General features: G+C 37.7%; 2 protein-coding genes across 2 annotated transcripts; both read left to right on the top strand.

Moving 5' to 3' along the window:
• The first annotated feature begins 4,468 nt into the window (after positions 1-4,468).
• On the top strand, positions 4,469-5,802 carry LOC107655330 (calpain-2 catalytic subunit-like). Its single transcript, XM_016442792.1, has 2 exons — positions 4,469-4,732; positions 5,713-5,802. The coding sequence occupies exons 1-2, from the start codon at positions 4,496-4,498 to the stop codon at positions 5,800-5,802; spliced, it is 327 nt and encodes a 108-aa protein (XP_016298278.1). The 5' UTR covers positions 4,469-4,495.
• A 2,676-nt stretch (positions 5,803-8,478) lies between these two features.
• On the top strand, positions 8,479-17,005 carry LOC107655329 (calpain-2 catalytic subunit-like). Its single transcript, XM_016442791.1, has 21 exons — positions 8,479-8,742; positions 9,723-9,792; positions 11,097-11,215; positions 11,474-11,607; positions 11,805-11,973; positions 12,601-12,684; positions 12,772-12,857; positions 12,937-13,011; positions 13,096-13,256; positions 13,340-13,509; positions 13,934-13,945; positions 14,332-14,450; positions 14,837-14,921; positions 15,030-15,095; positions 15,183-15,240; positions 15,384-15,448; positions 15,935-16,003; positions 16,196-16,274; positions 16,389-16,505; positions 16,625-16,683; positions 16,772-17,005. Exons 1-21 carry the CDS (start codon positions 8,506-8,508, stop codon positions 16,793-16,795), a joined length of 2,058 nt encoding a protein of 685 aa, XP_016298277.1. The 5' UTR covers positions 8,479-8,505; the 3' UTR covers positions 16,796-17,005.
• The last annotated feature ends 3,437 nt before the right edge of the window (positions 17,006-20,442 follow it).

Here is a 20,442-nt window from a genome sequence, read left to right as displayed (position 1 = left end):
GTGTGGAGGCACGATCTAGCATAACCGCAGTCTTGTATAACTGATTTCTTGTCTTCTGTTTTTACTATCAAATGTTTTAACTTGAATTATGTTTTGAATACTGTAATATTCTCTTCCTTTATCTGAGTCCCAAATCTTTTGCCAGTCATTATCAATGTTGCTTTTAATTAATGTTTTCCCTTCATTTTTTCCCAGGGAAATCTCAATTTTGTTGTTATTATTTAATGCATTTTCACTAATTTGTCAGCTATTTAATTTCCTTGAACTCCTGTATGTGCTGGTATCCAACAGAATTGAACATACAATACAATACAATACAAATTTTATTTCTATAGCACATTTAAAACAACTGCTGTTGACCAAAGTGCTTTCCAGCATCATTACATAGTAACCTGATTATCTAAAACTAAAGCCGAATCCATTATAACACCCAGATTCTTAACATGATCTGAAACACTCCATATCATAGAGGCCAACCTACTTATAATTTCCTTGGGAGCAGAAGAGGGTCCGAAGACAACACACTGAGTCTTATTAGTATTAAGATGAAGAAAATTGCTTGCCAACCAGGCTCTAATCTCACCTAAGTCCATCAAATGATTGAGAGCCATTTTGATCTATTGGAATGTATAACTGGGTTTATTAGAATGTCATCTTTAGTTGTTTATTAATACTCTGTAACGCTGCTGAATCTGAATAAAATACAGCTTTGTCTGGTTTGACTTCCTGCACCCATTGTAAACCCAGAGATATTACATCTAGCTCTGCTGTATATAGCTACATTATTGGATATTCTTTTACTAATGTTTACTTTGAATTCTGGGATAGCAATGCCCACACCAGTGTGTCTATTTCCTGCATTTTTTGATCCATCAGTATATATTTCTAAATATCCATAGTAGTTCTTATTTACATATTTTTGTACCAACCTACAGTACATATATAGACAAAGACAATGGGAACATAAAGGCTATTTATACACTGAGACTTATGACTAACAAGAAACACCTGTGAACAATCAAGACTACCAATGAGAATACAGAACAGATAACCACATGACCAAAACAACCAATGAGAACATAAGACATAAACAGGGAAAGCACATGACACGTTCATAATGAGGAGCAAGGGAACCACATGACATGAACAGAAAACATAACTTCAAAATAAAACAAGCAAACATGGCACCATAAAAGGAAAAGGAAAACATGGGCATGAAACAAAACCAAAAACAGGCATGACAGTATAGTAGTACAATGGTACTTTCTTCTTATTAGTGCCTTTAAACAGTTTAATTGACTACTAAAACAGCTCTTGTCACAAAATGTTTTTCACCTACTATAGTAGGGAAGTATGCGATTTCGGATGCAGCCTAAATAATTTGAACAGTCTACTCAGGCTCTGAATCGTCTGGAGCAGTTTCTCAGTAAAAGAGTAACAGGATAATGTATAACACATTGTGCATTTGGTAATCTCTATGTAGCATTGTAGATATGAACATATAAGCATTAGCATATGATTTCATAATGCCATCACAGTAGCATTTGGAAAGTTAATTTTTAAAACTTTTAGTTCTGTGTCATAATTAGTCTTACAGAGCCTAAAGCTTTTTGTTCTGTTCAACAGGAACAAGAGGCCTATTAGTCACATTATTAACATTAACTGCCAGGAAAAATAATATATAAACAATTCAGTTCTTTTAAAATGCTATGTTTAAGTGCTTTTTTGTTTTTAGTTTGTTCAAAAGATTTAAGTATTCTTACCCCTTTATTATTATTATTTATTTATTTTTTTAAATTTTGTTATGTTATGGTGTTAAAATCCATACCCCATAATGAAAAAGCAAAAAAACTGATTTGTGACAGCAATCTGCATTTGGCAATTATCATGGACATCACGTTGTTTAGACATTTGAAGAGTGGATCATTTTAGTTTGAGTTAATAATAACTGGAGTTGAGAATGAGCACTGGGTTAAAATCATCCAACCCTTATTCAAGGAATTACATTGTGTGTGTTTGCTTGTCATGTTCACAATGAACTTAATTCATTGTTCAAGCTTTGTAGAATTAATAATTGGCTTCACCAGAGTTACAAGTAATACACATTATGCTATCGAATTTGTTTACCAAATAGTGAGTAAAGTAACACATAAATTAGCACCATCATTATACATCCAAGAAACAAATCAATTCAGTGGAATCCAGTTTTACTCCTTTTTTCAGTCAGTTCATACCAAAAATATAACATTCAGGTATAAATGCACTTATGCCACTTTAAAACCCCCATTTTTGTAGTTACAGCCTATTTGTTGTTGCTTACCAATTATATTGGTGGCTTAAATACAGAGATCTGTGATTCAGTGTGTGAAATGAACAGGTTCTTCAGTTTTAGTCAAACCAGGAGGATTAACAAAGAATCTCAACATTTGTTTCGTGCAGGTGGATGAATGTTTTTAATCTTTTACCCAGAACGTATAGTGGTCTGACCATGACAAATCATTACAAAACCTACATACATGCATACATATACACACACACACACACACACACACACAAACACAGACATATATATATATATATATATATATATATATATATATGTCTATATACTGCTGTATATGTATATATAGCCTACTGCATATGTATACATATGTATATATACTGCTTTACTGTACAGCAGCTCTCACTTTAAAAGCAGCATCAGTCTCACACAAACACACACACTACACAAGCTTCAGAGAAACTTGAGCACGACTACAGGGCAGCATGTCTATATATATATATATATGTGAGTAGCAGTGCGATATCAGCACGGCTCTGTGCCGATATACAGCCATATCGCATGGCTACGAGTGTGATATTGCATTTATACAACAGTTCGAAGGCACGTGTGTGTAAATACATAAGAAACAACAACTGAGTGTCTTTAAAAACCCTCTTTTGTGCAGAAATACTTCCTCCGTTTGCAGTTTAACAGCTGAGTTCAAGCTGCCGTTAATTCGACAATGTCACTTTAGAACTAGTAGGCTAATGTTGACAGAACACACTGGTGCCGTATTTAGCATTATACTACACAATAAACAGGCATTTAAACCACTATTTAGGTTTCAAAGAATATTATTTATTACATAAGCCTACTTTTATCACACAGAACTTACGAATGGTTGGCGATATGGCGCTGCGGCAAAACAGCGACATCAATGACATTAAAAATTCATAAAGGTAAAGTAAATCAGCTAATTGTGCGCAATGACCATTCGTGCAGACACGTTCATTCTGACAATGACATTTTCTCTTAACGGTAAAAATGAAGCTCAATACGGGATTAACTGTACTACAACGCTATCTGCTGGATATATAGGGTGGTTCAACAAAACCGTGGATTTCTAATCGGTTGGATGTAGCAGCACCTTTCATGCGTTTTGATTAATATTAATAAAACTACATGTCATTTAAGCATTTGTTTCATCACTTGAGCAACGCAACTTTTTTTTGTTTGTTTGTTTGTTTCTACGGAACTACTCGATAGACCATGGAAATAAAATTTGTATTTCCTTTTTTTTTTTTTTTTTCGCAGCCGACGTCCCAATAAGGAAATGGAAATTAGCCTATCCGCTTTCTTTATTTCTGTGGGAACTAAGGGAAGTTAATGTTTCCGCTATGAAAAAAGTTAACACTGTACAAACAAACAAAAACACAATAGAAAGAAAAAAATTGTTACAATGTACAAAACATAACAGAAATTCCAAATCGCAATTATGATTATTATTACATTTGATGATGCAATTTAAGCATGTGAAATTTGTTAAAAACGGTGGTTTTGAGTTTGAATAAAGCCTACACTACATGCCCATGTATATGCACACCACTTTCTAATTAATGACTTTGCTAGGTTCCTTAATCCCAAATTGAGGGCAAACCTTAATGCTACGGTATACAGTGTCATTTTAAAGACTGTGACAATTGTTTAAGGAGAGCCGTTTCCTGCTCCTCGACAGACTTGACAGACCTGCATGAAGCCCAGACCTGAATCCCACCTTTAGGATGAACTGTAAGCAGAAGCTGTTAGGAAGGACTGTGCCATGTTAATGTCTGTGGTTTTGAATTTGTTTGTTAAACCAGCACACATGGGTGTGGTGTTTGAGAATGTCTGGCCATGCAGTGTAGCTCAAAACATACTTTCATCATGTTTTGCTATTGCTGTTGTGTAATTGTGATATACAGGCTCTATACAGGCTATTTATATATATATAAATAGGCCTACAATATGCTTTTGTGTACAAAGAGTATTGTGTATTCATTTTGCATCACAGAGTTATTTGATGTTAAACCAATGTAAAAGCAACACCTGCCCCTGTGCGCTGACAGGTGGGTGTGACTCCACCCCTCACTGCTCTACTGTACAGCAGCTCTCACTTTAAAACCAGCATCAGTCTCACACAAACACACACACTACACACGCTTCAGAGAAACTTGAGCACGACTACAGGGCAGCATGTCTAATATTGCAAAAGTTCTTTCTGGGAGGCAGGACAGAGGAGAAGGAGTGGGAACAAATGAGAAGGCGATTCCTTTCAACAAGCAGGACTACCAGAGCCTGAAGCAGGAGTGTCTGGCGAAAGGAACCCTGTTCTGTGACCCGACCTTCCCTGCTGAATCTGACTCTCTGGGATACAATGAACTCGGACGGTACTCCTCCAAGACCAGAGGAGTGCAGTGGAAGAGACCTAAGGTACTGCAGTGTGTGTGTGTGTGTGTGTTTTCTTTCTTCTACACAGGTGGAGTTTAGGTAAATATTAAACTGTGCTTTTGTGATGCTTGTATGTTTTATCGAATTTATTTCTACCTGAGACGAACCTTAAAATTACTTTTAACCAATTGCTTAAATGTACAAACGTAAATTAAGTAGTGAGGTTGATTCAATATAAAGTAATAATAGCGATATTAAATATCAATATAAATATAAATATTAAAAAACTGTATTTTTCCTATTGTTTTTTATCATGCTTGTGTTTTTATAGAATCTATTTATTCCTGATTTTTGTAGTGTATTTATTCAGATCTATTTGAAATCAGTCTTTAAGGTGATATTTGACATTTGCATTCACAAGGAACAATGGAAGGAGTGTTAGTGATTAATAAAACTACTAATTTAATTTTAGAAATGGTAAAATAGAAAATGTATGTTTAGTTGCTGCCTTAAATATTAATAAACCCAAAGTGTCCTTAAAGTAAAAAAGTGCAATGAACTTGTCTGAAGAAATATACATACTGAAAGAAAAGAAACATGCAACAAAGCAACAATTTTACAGTGGTTTATCTGAGATACAAAACATGTATTGTTATGTGCGTGTGTGTGTGTGTGTGTGTGTGTGTGCGCGTATGTTTTCATGCGTGTGCACGATATGCTCACTATGGTAACCGACAGCAGCTCAGGTTTCTCTTTAGGTGTGAAGATGACTTTATGTGTGTGTGTTGATACTTACAACATGCAGACTCTCTGCTCATCAGTTTGCATTGTTATATAAATAAGATGCTTTATATCTGTATTTTTTTGTTCTTTTATGAATACACAAGCCACAGCACATTAGTTCAACTGAACCTTTTTACATGTGCTGCTAAGAGCAAATAAACGCTATTGTTATTTTGGTGTACCTTTACATAACGTAACCCTATCACCTCTAATCATACTCACATTGTCCTTTTTTAAAGGAACTCTATTCAAACCCTGAGTTCATTGTGGACGGTGCTAAGCGGACAGACATCTGCCAGGGAGCTTTAGGTGAGAAAAGCTCCTTTTGATCAGAACGGTGTTTGGGTGTGTCCTGTTGCATAATTTGCAAATTATTTATGAATTACACTAACACATATAGGTGAAGTCATTATCACTAAAAATTTACATGATGTGTGGCCAAGTATGGTAACCCATACTTGGAATTTGTGCTCTGCATTTAACCCAAGTTCACACACACACACACACACACACACACAGCAGTGAGAAGTGAACACGCACACACCGTGAACACACACCTGGAGCAGTGGGCAGCCATTTTTGCGGCGGCACCCAGGAAGCGACTTGAGTTCAGTGCCTTGCTCAAGAGCACCTCAGTCGTGGGTAATGAGAGTGGAAGAGAGCGCTGAATATTCACTCCCCCCACCTACGTTTCCTGCCAGTACTGAGAATCGAACTTCAGGTTACAAATCCAACTCTCAATCCATTAGGCCACAACTGCCTGAAAAACGTGATGAATATGGAATTTCAGGTTATTTTATTATTCATTACTTTAAATTAGGTGTTTAGTTACCTCTGTCTGCCAGTATGTCTGCTTTATGTTGACTTTAGTAAACTGTCCTCCACCCCAAACACACACAGACTCATATTGTGCAGCACTAATGGTAAAAAGCGTTAAGTAAAAGGCATATAAAGAAAGAGGTATAATTTACTCTTACAAATAAAGGTCTTATTGGCATTGATGTCTCTATAAAGAACCTTTAACGTCCATGGAATCTTTTCATTCCACAAAAGGTTCTTTATAGTGGAATAAGGTTCCTTAGAATATTGAAATGTTCTTATATATATATATATATATATATATATATATATATATATGTCTATATACTGCTGTATATGTATATATAGCCTACTGCATATGTATACATATGTATATATACTGCTTTACTGTACAGCAGCTCTCACTTTAAAAGCAGCATCAGTCTCACACAAACACACACACTACACAAGCTTCAGAGAAACTTGAGCACGACTACAGGGCAGCATGTCTATATATATATATATATGTGAGTAGCAGTGCGATATCAGCACGGCTCTGTGCCGATATACAGCCATATCGCATGGCTACGAGTGTGATATTGCATTTATACAACAGTTCGAAGGCACGTGTGTGTAAATACATAAGAAACAACAACTGAGTGTCTTTAAAAACCCTCTTTTGTGCAGAAATACTTCCTCCGTTTGCAGTTTAACAGCTGAGTTCAAGCTGCCGTTAATTCGACAATGTCACTTTAGAACTAGTAGGCTAATGTTGACAGAACACACTGGTGCCGTATTTAGCATTATACTACACAATAAACAGGCATTTAAACCACTATTTAGGTTTCAAAGAATATTATTTATTACATAAGCCTACTTTTATCACACAGAACTTACGAATGGTTGGCGATATGGCGCTGCGGCAAAACAGCGACATCAATGACATTAAAAATTCATAAAGGTAAAGTAAATCAGCTAATTGTGCGCAATGACCATTCGTGCAGACACGTTCATTCTGACAATGACATTTTCTCTTAACGGTAAAAATGAAGCTCAATACGGGATTAACTGTACTACAACGCTATCTGCTGGATATATAGGGTGGTTCAACAAAACCGTGGATTTCTAATCGGTTGGATGTAGCAGCACCTTTCATGCGTTTTGATTAATATTAATAAAACTACATGTCATTTAAGCATTTGTTTCATCACTTGAGCAACGCAACTTTTTTTTGTTTGTTTGTTTGTTTCTACGGAACTACTCGATAGACCATGGAAATAAAATTTGTATTTCCTTTTTTTTTTTTTTTTTCGCAGCCGACGTCCCAATAAGGAAATGGAAATTAGCCTATCCGCTTTCTTTATTTCTGTGGGAACTAAGGGAAGTTAATGTTTCCGCTATGAAAAAAGTTAACACTGTACAAACAAACAAAAACACAATAGAAAGAAAAAAATTGTTACAATGTACAAAACATAACAGAAATTCCAAATCGCAATTATGATTATTATTACATTTGATGATGCAATTTAAGCATGTGAAATTTGTTAAAAACGGTGGTTTTGAGTTTGAATAAAGCCTACACTACATGCCCATGTATATGCACACCACTTTCTAATGAATGACTTTGCTAGGTTCCTTAATCCCAAATTGAGGGCAAACCTTAATGCTACGGTATACAGTGTCATTTTAAAGACTGTGACAATTGTTTAAGGAGAGCCGTTTCCTGCTCCTCGACAGACTTGACAGACCTGCATGAAGCCCAGACCTGAATCCCACCTTTAGGATGAACTGTAAGCAGAAGCTGTTAGGAAGGACTGTGCCATGTTAATGTCTGTGGTTTTGAATTTGTTTGTTAAACCAGCACACATGGGTGTGGTGTTTGAGAATGTCTGGCCATGCAGTGTAGCTCAAAACATACTTTCATCATGTTTTGCTATTGCTGTTGTGTAATTGTGATATACAGGCTCTATACAGGCTATTTATATATATATAAATAGGCCTACAATATGCTTTTGTGTACAAAGAGTATTGTGTATTCATTTTGCATCACAGAGTTATTTGATGTTAAACCAATGTAAAAGCAACACCTGCCCCTGTGCGCTGACAGGTGGGTGTGACTCCACCCCTCACTGCTCTACTGTACAGCAGCTCTCACTTTAAAACCAGCATCAGTCTCACACAAACACACACACTACACACGCTTCAGAGAAACTTGAGCACGACTACAGGGCAGCATGTCTAATATTGCAAAAGTTCTTTCTGGGAGGCAGGACAGAGGAGAAGGAGTGGGAACAAATGAGAAGGCGATTCCTTTCAACAAGCAGGACTACCAGAGCCTGAAGCAGGAGTGTCTGGCGAAAGGAACCCTGTTCTGTGACCCGACCTTCCCTGCTGAATCTGACTCTCTGGGATACAATGAACTCGGACGGTACTCCTCCAAGACCAGAGGAGTGCAGTGGAAGAGACCTAAGGTACTGCAGTGTGTGTGTGTGTGTGTGTTTTCTTTCTTCTACACAGGTGGAGTTTAGGTAAATATTAAACTGTGCTTTTGTGATGCTTGTATGTTTTATCGAATTTATTTCTACCTGAGACGAACCTTAAAATTACTTTTAACCAATTGCTTAAATGTACAAACGTAAATTAAGTAGTGAGGTTGATTCAATATAAAGTAATAATAGCGATATTAAATATCAATATAAATATAAATATTAAAAAACTGTATTTTTCCTATTGTTTTTTATCATGCTTGTGTTTTTATAGAATCTATTTATTCCTGATTTTTGTAGTGTATTTATTCAGATCTATTTGAAATCAGTCTTTAAGGTGATATTTGACATTTGCATTCACAAGGAACAATGGAAGGAGTGTTAGTGATTAATAAAACTACTAATTTAATTTTAGAAATGGTAAAATAGAAAATGTATGTTTAGTTGCTGCCTTAAATATTAATAAACCCAAAGTGTCCTTAAAGTAAAAAAGTGCAATGAACTTGTCTGAAGAAATATACATACTGAAAGAAAAGAAACATGCAACAAAGCAACAATTTTACAGTGGTTTATCTGAGATACAAAACATGTATTGTTATGTGCGTGTGTGTGTGTGTGTGTGTGTGTGTGCGCGTATGTTTTCATGCGTGTGCACGATATGCTCACTATGGTAACCGACAGCAGCTCAGGTTTCTCTTTAGGTGTGAAGATGACTTTATGTGTGTGTGTTGATACTTACAACATGCAGACTCTCTGCTCATCAGTTTGCATTGTTATATAAATAAGATGCTTTATATCTGTATTTTTTTGTTCTTTTATGAATACACAAGCCACAGCACATTAGTTCAACTGAACCTTTTTACATGTGCTGCTAAGAGCAAATAAACGCTATTGTTATTTTGGTGTACCTTTACATAACGTAACCCTATCACCTCTAATCATACTCACATTGTCCTTTTTTAAAGGAACTCTATTCAAACCCTGAGTTCATTGTGGACGGTGCTAAGCGGACAGACATCTGCCAGGGAGCTTTAGGTGAGAAAAGCTCCTTTTGATCAGAACGGTGTTTGGGTGTGTCCTGTTGCATAATTTGCAAATTATTTATGAATTACACTAACACATATAGGTGAAGTCATTATCACTAAAAATTTACATGATGTGTGGCCAAGTATGGTAACCCATACTTGGAATTTGTGCTCTGCATTTAACCCAAGTTCACACACACACACACACACACACACACAGCAGTGAGAAGTGAACACGCACACACCGTGAACACACACCTGGAGCAGTGGGCAGCCATTTTTGCGGCGGCACCCAGGAAGCGACTTGAGTTCAGTGCCTTGCTCAAGAGCACCTCAGTCGTGGGTAATGAGAGTGGAAGAGAGCGCTGAATATTCACTCCCCCCACCTACGTTTCCTGCCAGTACTGAGAATCGAACTTCAGGTTACAAATCCAACTCTCAATCCATTAGGCCACAACTGCCTGAAAAACGTGATGAATATGGAATTTCAGGTTATTTTATTATTCATTACTTTAAATTAGGTGTTTAGTTACCTCTGTCTGCCAGTATGTCTGCTTTATGTTGACTTTAGTAAACTGTCCTCCACCCCAAACACACACAGACTCATATTGTGCAGCACTAATGGTAAAAAGCGTTAAGTAAAAGGCATATAAAGAAAGAGGTATAATTTACTCTTACAAATAAAGGTCTTATTGGCATTGATGTCTCTATAAAGAACCTTTAACGTCCATGGAATCTTTTCATTCCACAAAAGGTTCTTTATAGTGGAATAAGGTTCCTTAGAATATTGAAATGTTCTTCACAATAAGAAGAAATGGTTCTTTTAGAACTGTTCACTGCAGGTTAGAAGAACCAAAAATGGTTCTCCTATGGCATCACTGTGAAAACCCCCTTTTGAAATCTTTATTTAAGAGTGTTCATGCTCATGGGGCACAATACATGCTCAAGTTTTAGTGGTTAGTTAAGAACAAAGTATGAGCAACAATAATAGTGATGCTAGATTTAGCAACCACTAATCTAATTGAAGTTACCTCACAATGCAAGTGCATTTCTTGTGGTGTGGAAAAACATTGTGAGGCATGGGAGTGGTTAAAAGCCTACGCTTGAAGGTTATAGGTTCAAAACCCACAATGTTAGATCCATCCACCATCACCATTGAGCAAGACACATACGCCCAGGATACACTTTGAGCGAAACACTGAAGCCCAGGTTGATCCTGGAGGGCTATGTCTCTAATAAGTGAACTGGAAGTCAGTTTGCATAAAACAATGAGCTCAATGCATAAGTATCTAATGACATTTGATGCATTTGCAGGTGACTGTTGGTTGCTGGCGGCTATTGCATCTTTGACTCTGGAAAAAGAGATTCTGGAACGTGTAGTTCCACCTGGACAGAGTTTTATAGAGGACTATGCTGGCATCTTTCACTTTCAGGTATAAACATACAGTGGGATCAAAACGTCTTAGACCACACTAAAGATCTGGGATTGAAAATCTAATTTAAACCTGGATGAAAAGTTTAAAAAAAATCATATAACATTAGAAAAAATGCAAAATGAATTATTTTCACTAGTGGTCTCAGACTTTTGGATCTCATTTGCGTATTAATTACAACACATAACCCTATTATAAATCCAAAGATAAATTAAAGGGTTTCTGTCAGACTGATTGGTGTTGTTCTCGTCTCTTCAGTTCTGGCAGTACGGTCAATGGGTGGATGTTGTCATTGATGACCGGCTGCCTACCAGAGATGGGAAGCTGCTGTTTGTTCATTCAGCCGAGGGCTCTGAGTTCTGGAGTGCTCTGATGGAAAAGGCCTATGCAAAGTAAGTGTGTGTGTTTATTCATCATAAATTACCTGCTACTACTTACCTGAACTATAATGCTGAACAATAAGAGACTGAGTCATCTGAAACCGTTGGTAAAGACTGTACCATAACCACAGCCTACAAAACATACAATGTTTATACAACATATCCATGACATGCCAACCAGTGGCGCTGATTTCTCCCGTATTTTGAAGGTTAAACGGCTCATATGAAGCTCTGTCGGGAGGTTCGACCACTGAGGGTTTTGAGGATTTCACAGGAGGCATCTCTGAGAACTATGAGCTGAACAAAGCTCCTCCGTACCTGTTTAAGCTCATGCAGAAAGCACTGACGCTGGGATCATTACTTGGCAGCTCCATTGATGTGAGTCCCATTCCACTTCTGATGGCTTTCAATTCGCATCATTTTGAGCTTTTAATTTCTCTAAAGCAAGAAAATCTAAAATACTGCATGAGTCTTCAGATCAATATTTTAGTGGATCTGTGGTCTAGTTAACAAACATGCTTTAGACACCTATGCTTTTATTTTCCAAGATCCAGGATAATAATTTCCTTGTGAAACCGAACAATTTGCCTGTGCTCAGTGGGTGTTTTGCAGGCGACTTGCAAAGAATATTTGGCACATATGCAAATAGGTTGGACTCACCCATATTTAAAGGAGGATTTTGTGTGTGGAAATAGTAAATGTTAGCTCACTTGTGGCTCACAATACATACCAGGAGTTTAAAGCATGACAATAATTATCATTGCTGTAATACATAATAAGTAGGGATGCACTGATATGAACATGTTGGCTGATAATTCTAATTAATTCTATTTTTAGAACCTGATAACCAATATATTGTCCAATATATATATATATATATATATATATACACACACATACGCTACTGTTTAAAAGATTGGGCCATTACTCCAGTCTTCAGTGTATGAAATAATGATTCACATGATGTATATAATATCACATGTTATTATAATAATCATTGAGCAGATTGCCAGTTCATATGAGACGGAGGAGGTGACGAGTCTGAAGCTGGTGAAGGGTCATGCCTACTCCGTCACGGGCACAGAGGAGGTCAGAAACTGGCACTGACAATATAATATGTATTTGAAAGGAAAACTCGAAGGAGCTCTAATGACTGTCACCTTATTGTACCTACAGGTTCATTCCCACGGCCGTCTGGTTCAGCTGGTGCGTATCAGGAACCCATGGGGTCAGGTGGAGTGGACAGGCCCTTGGAGTGACAAGTGAGTTTCCCTAAACAGATCTTACTCCTTCAACATCAGTCCTGAAAGTCCTGTCAAATATTTCCAATGTCTTTTTCAGTTCCAAAGAGTGGAGCAGCGTCCAACCAGAGGAGAAAGCTAAACTGGATTATTCAGCTGAAGATGGAGAGTTCTGGTAAGAGAACTTGAGCTTGTAACCCTCAACAACAACGTAACAAATATGTTGACAAATACTGACAAATCTTCCTCGTCCTGTCAGGATGGCGTATTCAGACTTCATACAGCACTTCTCAAAGTTGGAGATCTGTAATCTGACTCCAGACACTATTTCAAGCGAAGATGTGAGCCGCTGGAACTACAACCAGTTTGAAGGCAACTGGAAGGTGGGATCCACCGCAGGGGGCTGCAGGAACAACCCAGGTAAATCAAACCAACCACAATGTGCTTGAAACTAAAAGCTGTTGTTTGATCCACCATCTGACTGCTTGGTTCGTCCTCTCCAGCAACATTCTGCTCAAACCCTCAGTTTGTGATCAAGCTGGAGGAAGAAGATGATGATCCTCTTGATGGAGAGGACGGCTGCACGATCCTAGTGGGTCTGATGCAGAAAGAGAGTCGTAAAGACAAGCGGTTTGGACGAGACCTGAACACCATTGGCTTCTCTATCTATGAGGTAACTGGTTATGTACAATCAGTAATGCTATTAGTACTAGAGATAGGATTAAAAAAATTCAAATCAATAAAGAGTCATTAGCTAAACCAACCTGCACCAAGATGAATTGCAACATTTCAAACTTTAATTTGAAGCAATTCTCTTTTAGGAGAAGTGTAATTCTTCATCTACAGTTTAGCTAAATATTTTTCTTTCCTTAAATGATTTTGAAATATTGATTAATAGCCTCTAAGCTCATGGTAGGTCTGTCTTGAAATGTTAATAATAATGTGATTTTACTTCCGGAATGCAACTGTTGCACTTTATTTGACACACTTTTCCTTTGACATAACCATCAATATTACCACTAATTAATAGAATATATTTGTGGTGAATTGTATGAATTTGAACATTGAATAATACAATATTCTTTGGTGTTTTTCAGGTTCCAGATGAGGTGTGTATGAGCTCTATAAGTTTTGTACATAAGAGTAACTGGACATCACAAATGTAACCAGTCTTTCTTTCATTTTTATGATACTACGGAGACCCTAAAGGGACAAAAACAATTTCAATGCTTTTGTGTTCCCCTAAGAATGGAAGATGTTTTGTGAGAGAACACAAAATTTCTAAGGGGAAAGCAATACTTTTGCAATAGAACACAAAGTTTTTCAGGATAACTTTAGTTTAAAATTTAGTGTGCAAACGCAAAAGCATTAAAATATAATTTTCCTCCCATCTTATATTTTTTGTTCCATCTTCATGCGTCATACGATACATTTATATGAAACAACCTTTGCAAGTTTTCAGATGCCATTTCATCCATCTGTGTTTGTGTTGCAGTTCAGGGGACGCAATAACGTTCATCTCGGTCCTGACATACTGCTGCGTCAGCAGTCCATTGCAGGGAACAACACCTTCACCAACCTGCGAGAGGTGAGCGAGCGCTTCTATAACAAAGAGTGAAAAATTGAAGGGGGTCTGAATACTTTCCGTACCCACTGTATATATATATATATCCACATAAATGGAAACGTTTTAATAAATCAGATGGATAACCGTTCAGCGAAAACGCATGAAATGACCAGGTGTAAACAGGCCCTAGATTGGATATACATCCCAACCACATTCCTGGAGCCCCCCAACACTGCATGTTTTCCATGTCTCCTTAATCAAACACACCTGATTCAGATCATCAGCTCATTAGCAGAGACTCCAAGACCTGAAATGGGTGTGTCAGACAAAGGAGAGATGCAAAATATGCAGTGTTGGGGGGCTCCAGGAATGTGGTTGGGAACCACTGCACTAAACATCTGATAAATCATAACTGTAACCTAAACATTCTTGTATTTGCACCCAAATGCATGATGGATGTTTCTGACTCTTGTTCATGCAGTCCGATGGATACGGAGATCAGTGCAGATGTGAAAAAGGTAAATTTAGCATTTACAAACATATTATGTATTATGAGAAAAATGTTTATATAAATTCAGATATAAAATCAAAAGTTACTTTAATTTAATACTTTTTTTCTTTCCCAGCAATACATATCAGAGAGTGATGTGGACCCACTTTTCAAACAGCTTTTCAATCAGATTGCTGGAAATGTAAGTCACATGGCTGGTCTTTTTCAGTTTTGAGTCATTAGCATTGTATTTTTCCCCAGTACGCATGATCTTTTTTTCACTCTGCAGGACACAGAGGTGTCTGTGTTTGAACTACAGCAGATCCTGGACAGTGTTACCTCAAAACGTAGGAAAACAAACAGTCTTAGTTTTATTCACATTTATATCAATGTATAGATATATCTGAATTTGATTTTAAAAAGTGCCCTAAAATTGTTTAACATTCTGTGTTTATCGTTCTCACAATGTTTTTTTTTTTTTTTCACACAGGAACTGATGTGAAGACAGATGGATTTAGTATGGAAACCTGTCGCCACATTATCAGTCTGCTAGATGTATCCTTACCTCACTGGATCATATGAATGGAATCTATATGGATTAATGCAGAGATTCACAAACTTACTTACTTGAAGTCACCCTGAGAGTTTCAATTAATGTTTCAATAATTCAACAACACATTCACATGTTCCCAGTTCCCTGATGTTGGATAACTATTATTTTTCTGTAAAAAATTATTAAAATATTTTAAAAACATTATAAAAATATATAATATAAAATACTGACTGTTATTTTGTTTTTATTTTAAAATATTTGTTTTAATTTAACATTTCTATGATTTAATTAATTATTAGCTTTTCACAACCCCCTTGCAGTTTTCTCAAAAATCTCTGGGGGTTCGGCAACCCCAGTTTGGATTTATCATGTATTATCTCAATGTTTTAATTGTGAATTAATATTCTCAACAGAGTCCTTTCATTGTACAAACACAGCAACCAAATTAATCATCATAACCCTGTTATAACCCTTGACCTTCAGTCCAGAGAGACGGCAGCGGCAAACTCGGCCTTGTGGAGTTTCACATACTGTGGATAAAGATCCAGAAATATTTGGTATAATATATATTTTGGTGTAAATTAAAGATGAAAAATCTGTAATATCAGCCGATAACCGATATGGTACAGATCTACTGTGCATCCCTACCACAGAGAAACATCTTTGTGGGCACCAAAGTTCAGATAAATTCGTCAATGTATTTAGTGATGTTAATTACTTAATGTGAATGTTCTGTCATACCTCACCAGGAGGTGTTTAAGAAGCATGATACAGACAACTCCGGCACTATGAGTTCCCATGAGATGAGAGATGCCGTGAAAGAAGCAGGTAATGAGTCTATGGTTAAATATCTAAACATTGAAGACAATATAGTCATTAATTTCTTCTAAAAGTGGTCCTAATAAAGAGTGCATTAATGGATGTATTTGCTTTTCTCCACAGGATTCCAGCTGAACAATGACGTACTTCAGGTGATAATCTCACGTTACGCCAATCAGCAGTACGCCATTGACTTTGATTGCTTCGTTGGCTGCCTGATTCGCCTGGAAATGCTCTTCAGTAAGTTTTACTGAAGATTATCCAGTTTAATTTTTTAAATAACTGGAAATAAAAATTTCTAGAAAAAAAAATTGTTTATGCATGGTTTACTGTAACATTTTTATCTGTGCTCTACACAGAAATATTTAAAACATTTGATAAGAAGAACAGCGGGAAAATCGATCTGGATATCCTGCAGGTGATGCACATGTGTGAATGTGAATTAAGATTTTTACATCTTCTCAATAGTGTTTTCATTTACAGATGTGTTGTTTTGTGTTTTGCAGTGGCTCTGCTTGGCCCTCAGTTGAAAATCCACTTACCTTGCACCAGATTGCACTAGAAGTCCATTCATTTCATGCAATTAAACCGAAGCGGATGCAGCAGACCTGGAATACCCAAGAGTAAAATCAGAGTAAAATCAACCAAAGATGGGTATTAGCCTATCTAAACTTGAACTTGCTTACAAAATGCAATTTGATTATGGTGCTCATCTGGTGAAAATAAAATAATTTGCTATAATAAAGATGACTATATCACATTTTTCATATATGCAAAGTCTATAATTTTGATGATTTGATGTTTACAAATAGTTACCACAGTTTCCACCAAAATGGCATAGTACATTGCTTCTACAGTAAAAATAATTAATTAATGTGATATTGAAATATTGTATATTCATATACCGTGGTATTTACACGGTAGCCTATGCATTGAAGTACAGTAGTAATTTCTTGTTAGCGTCTTTAGTCAATTAAACTCACAGATTCCCCATCTGTGGAAAATTTTGCAACACGTAAAGTTATTCATGTGAATATGAGAGACTTCTGATTCATTAGCCGCTCATTAACTAAAAGAATAATAAAGCGCTACAAACCAATGTTTTTATAGTCCGATTCGAATGGTAATTGTTTCTCATGAGGATGTAAGCTATTTTCAACATTTACACGGGTTAGTCTGTGATTTTATTGCCGTACAAATCCAGAATGTCTGTGTTTTTACATGAAAATCCCCGGCGGAATTACTTACTATTTTTTGACAAACACCAAGGTCATGTAGTAATTTAATTGCCGTCCGAATCCACATCCCGTTTACAAGAAGAAATAGATTTAAAATTCAATGTGTAAATCCTTTTTGACCACTGCCGAACACCGTATGGTAACTGTTGCACTTCACTGTAATTTGCATGCTTATTTATTACTGAAAAAAAAAATACAGAAAGCCCGCCAAAAGGGGTGGGGTCGACTGCCATAAGTCGACTCTGAGCGCCATTTAGTCAGAAATGTTCTCCTTCAGCACAAAGATGAACTCCCCGCTGGACTGAAACTTGCTCCACACCGTAGAAGAGTTGATTACTACAGAGTATTTCCTAGAGCAAATTTCCAGTGGCGTTGTTTCACGTGTCACGTCGCGAGTGTGGCCCCACTCTGGAGGAATCAGAAGTGGTTCCCCGAGATGATCCAGCTGTTATCAGCAGTCCCTTAGCTGATTCCATTGAGGGAGGAACTCCTCTCTCAAGCGAGAGGCATGATTTGGCAGTCTTTTCTGACTGGTGTGCAGCACGGAACGAGGACCTGTCCTCTTGTGACGTGTCATCCTTGTAGTCATCGCGGCGAATCACAATCTCGTGGCAGGCCAGTCAGTCGTCAAAAACGACTTTGACGTTAAACTCCTGAGGGGGGCTCGGAGATTGAATCCGCCTCATCCTCATACTGTGCCGACTTGGAACTTTTCTATAGTCCTCAGGGCCCTGCGAGGTCCTCCCATTGAGCCACTCCAGTCAGCTGATTTGTGGCCCCTGTTGCTTAAGACTGCACTTCTTCTAGCTTTAGCGTCGGTCAAGCGAGTGTGTGATTTACAAGCACTGTCAATCAGTGCTTCATGCCTTGAGTTTGGGCCTAACGACTGTAGTGTCGTCCTCAAACCAAGACACAGCTATGTGCCTAAAGTGCTCTCAACTCTGTTCAGAGCACAAGTCTTCACCCTTCTGGCTCTTCCTAACTCAGAGGATGAGCAGTGTCCGAATTTACTCTGGTTCGGGCTCTTAGAGTGCCTGTAGAACGCTCTAGCCACTTCCAGCATTCAGAGCAGCTCTTTCTGTGCTTCGGAAGCCGCTCTGAAGGGCCGCCAGTCACAAAGCAGAGACTATCTCACTGGATAGTAGATGCTATAGCCTTGGCTTATGCCTCAGTGGCCTTAGAGTGTCCTATCGGAGTGAGGGCCCACTCCACCAGAGGAATGGCCTCCTCCTGGGCTTGGTCCAGCAGGATTTCTATTGGTGATATCTGTGCAGCCGCTGGCTGGTCTTCGCCATCTACCTTCACCAGGTTTTATACCTTGGACGTCCCTGCCCTCCAGGCACGGATTTTGTCCACCTAATGAACCTAATCCCCTCTGTAAGTGGAGAAGGTCTTGTTATGTGGACCCCAGCCTGGTGGCTTGGGTTTCATAATTGGCTCATGCTTTTAGGAGCCCTCATTACAGGCACTCCAGGGCTGGGCTCGCAGAGCGGCTTCCTTCTGCACTTGCTTATAGCATGGCCTATTGGATGCGTTCCCCATAAGCGTGCAACGCAACAGGAGAGACCGTTCGAAAGGGAACGCTCCAGTTACTGACGTAACCTCGGTTCCCTGAGATAAGGGAACGAGCGATGAGTAAGCTGCCATGCTATAAAGGTACATTCACACGGGGCGTCGGCATTACATGCGCACTGGCATTGCTCGCGGCAGAAGTTGAAAATTTCTCAACTTTTCAAGCGCCAATGGAGCCAATCAGCCAATCAGATCGCCTCATGCAAATAGCCTAGCTCAGGCACTAGCCAATTGCGGTCCAGTGTAATTGGCTGTTGTCACTATGACGATCGCGTCAGCGCCAAGCTTCAGACACGCCCCGTGTGAATCTAGTGTAGCTGCACAAGAGTTGATGACTGTTGCTATCAATCGAAAGATTCTGACGAATGTGCGGGGGACAAATTTACATTTTATTAAAAGTGCGGGGGACACATTCTATGCCCGTGGGCAGGGTTGCCAACTTCAGAAAAGGAAAATATTTGAGATTCAGTTTAAATCACTCAGTCCACTCACGCTCTGAATCATTCGGAGCAGTTTCTCAGTGAAACAGTAACAGGGTAATTTATAAAACATTGTACATTTGATAATCTCGTAGTAGGATTATATAGGCTATATGAAAATATAATATTAGCATAATGCCACCACATAGCATTTTGAAATCTTTGAAGATTTAAGTGCTGTGTCATATTAATTAGTCTTTTAGAGTCTTAAGCTGGCTAAATGTGAGATAGATGCAGTCTTTTTTTTTCCATTTCTACAAGAACAAGAGGTAGTCACATTATTAACCACATTAACTGCCAGAAAAAAAGTACAAACATTTCAGTGCTTTTTTAGGCCTATTAATTTGCAGAGATCACTTCATATGGTATTTTATGTTTTCTTGACATTTCTGGAAAAAAAAAAAGTAAATCAAATATAATTTTTATCATACACCCCATTGTCTGGTAATATAGGTTTCTAAATCCTTCCAAATGTTTTTTTAATAAATACAAAAATTGCAGAATAGTTTCTTTTTCCAGTCCGCATTTTTCCCATAGGCTATTCCAAAACATGCTTATCTGGATCCTGTGTAGTATTTTGTAGGATACTTCTTTAATGTTTTCACTGATACAACATTTGTTTGGCCTTTTCCATGATTTTACCCAGTTCCTCTGTGTAAAACTTTTTTTTAATGTTTATTTTGCGTTCATCAAAGAAAAGAAGGTTAGCTTGCAAATTATTTTTAGGTTATAGTTAAAAATATAATAAACATATATATATTTAGTGAAATATATATAGCTCTTTATGATAGACAATCGTAGGCTATAGAAAGGTAAATATACCAATACTGATGTAAGGCTAGTAACGCCACTGACCACGCCCCCTCCATTTAAGGCGTTGTCATCTGA

This window comes from Sinocyclocheilus anshuiensis, unplaced genomic scaffold (genome assembly GCF_001515605.1).
Source record: "Sinocyclocheilus anshuiensis isolate Anshui unplaced genomic scaffold, SAMN03320099.WGS_v1.1 scaffold880, whole genome shotgun sequence".
In the NCBI taxonomy this organism is placed as follows: Eukaryota; Metazoa; Chordata; class Actinopteri; order Cypriniformes; family Cyprinidae; genus Sinocyclocheilus; species Sinocyclocheilus anshuiensis.
The sequence above is the reverse complement of the archived record's forward strand: the minus strand, read 5'-3'. Positions and strand labels throughout refer to the sequence as shown.

What these genes read in the sequence shown, in the direction of transcription:
- LOC107655330 (XM_016442792.1), top strand. Translation starts at nt 4,496, where the DNA reads ATGTCTAATATTGCAAAAGTTCTTTCTGGGAGGCAGGACAGAGGAGAA. An exon ending in TGCAGTGGAAGAGACCTAAG is followed by an intron (nt 4,733 to 5,712) that starts GTACTGCAGTGT and finishes CCTTTTTTAAAG; the next exon opens with GAACTCTATTCAAACCCTGA.
- LOC107655329 (XM_016442791.1), top strand. Translation starts at nt 8,506, where the DNA reads ATGTCTAATATTGCAAAAGTTCTTTCTGGGAGGCAGGACAGAGGAGAA. An exon ending in ACATTATCAGTCTGCTAGAT is followed by an intron (nt 15,449 to 15,934) that starts GTATCCTTACCT and finishes CCTTCAGTCCAG; the next exon opens with AGAGACGGCAGCGGCAAACT. An exon ending in TCGCCTGGAAATGCTCTTCA is followed by an intron (nt 16,506 to 16,624) that starts GTAAGTTTTACT and finishes TGCTCTACACAG; the next exon opens with AAATATTTAAAACATTTGAT.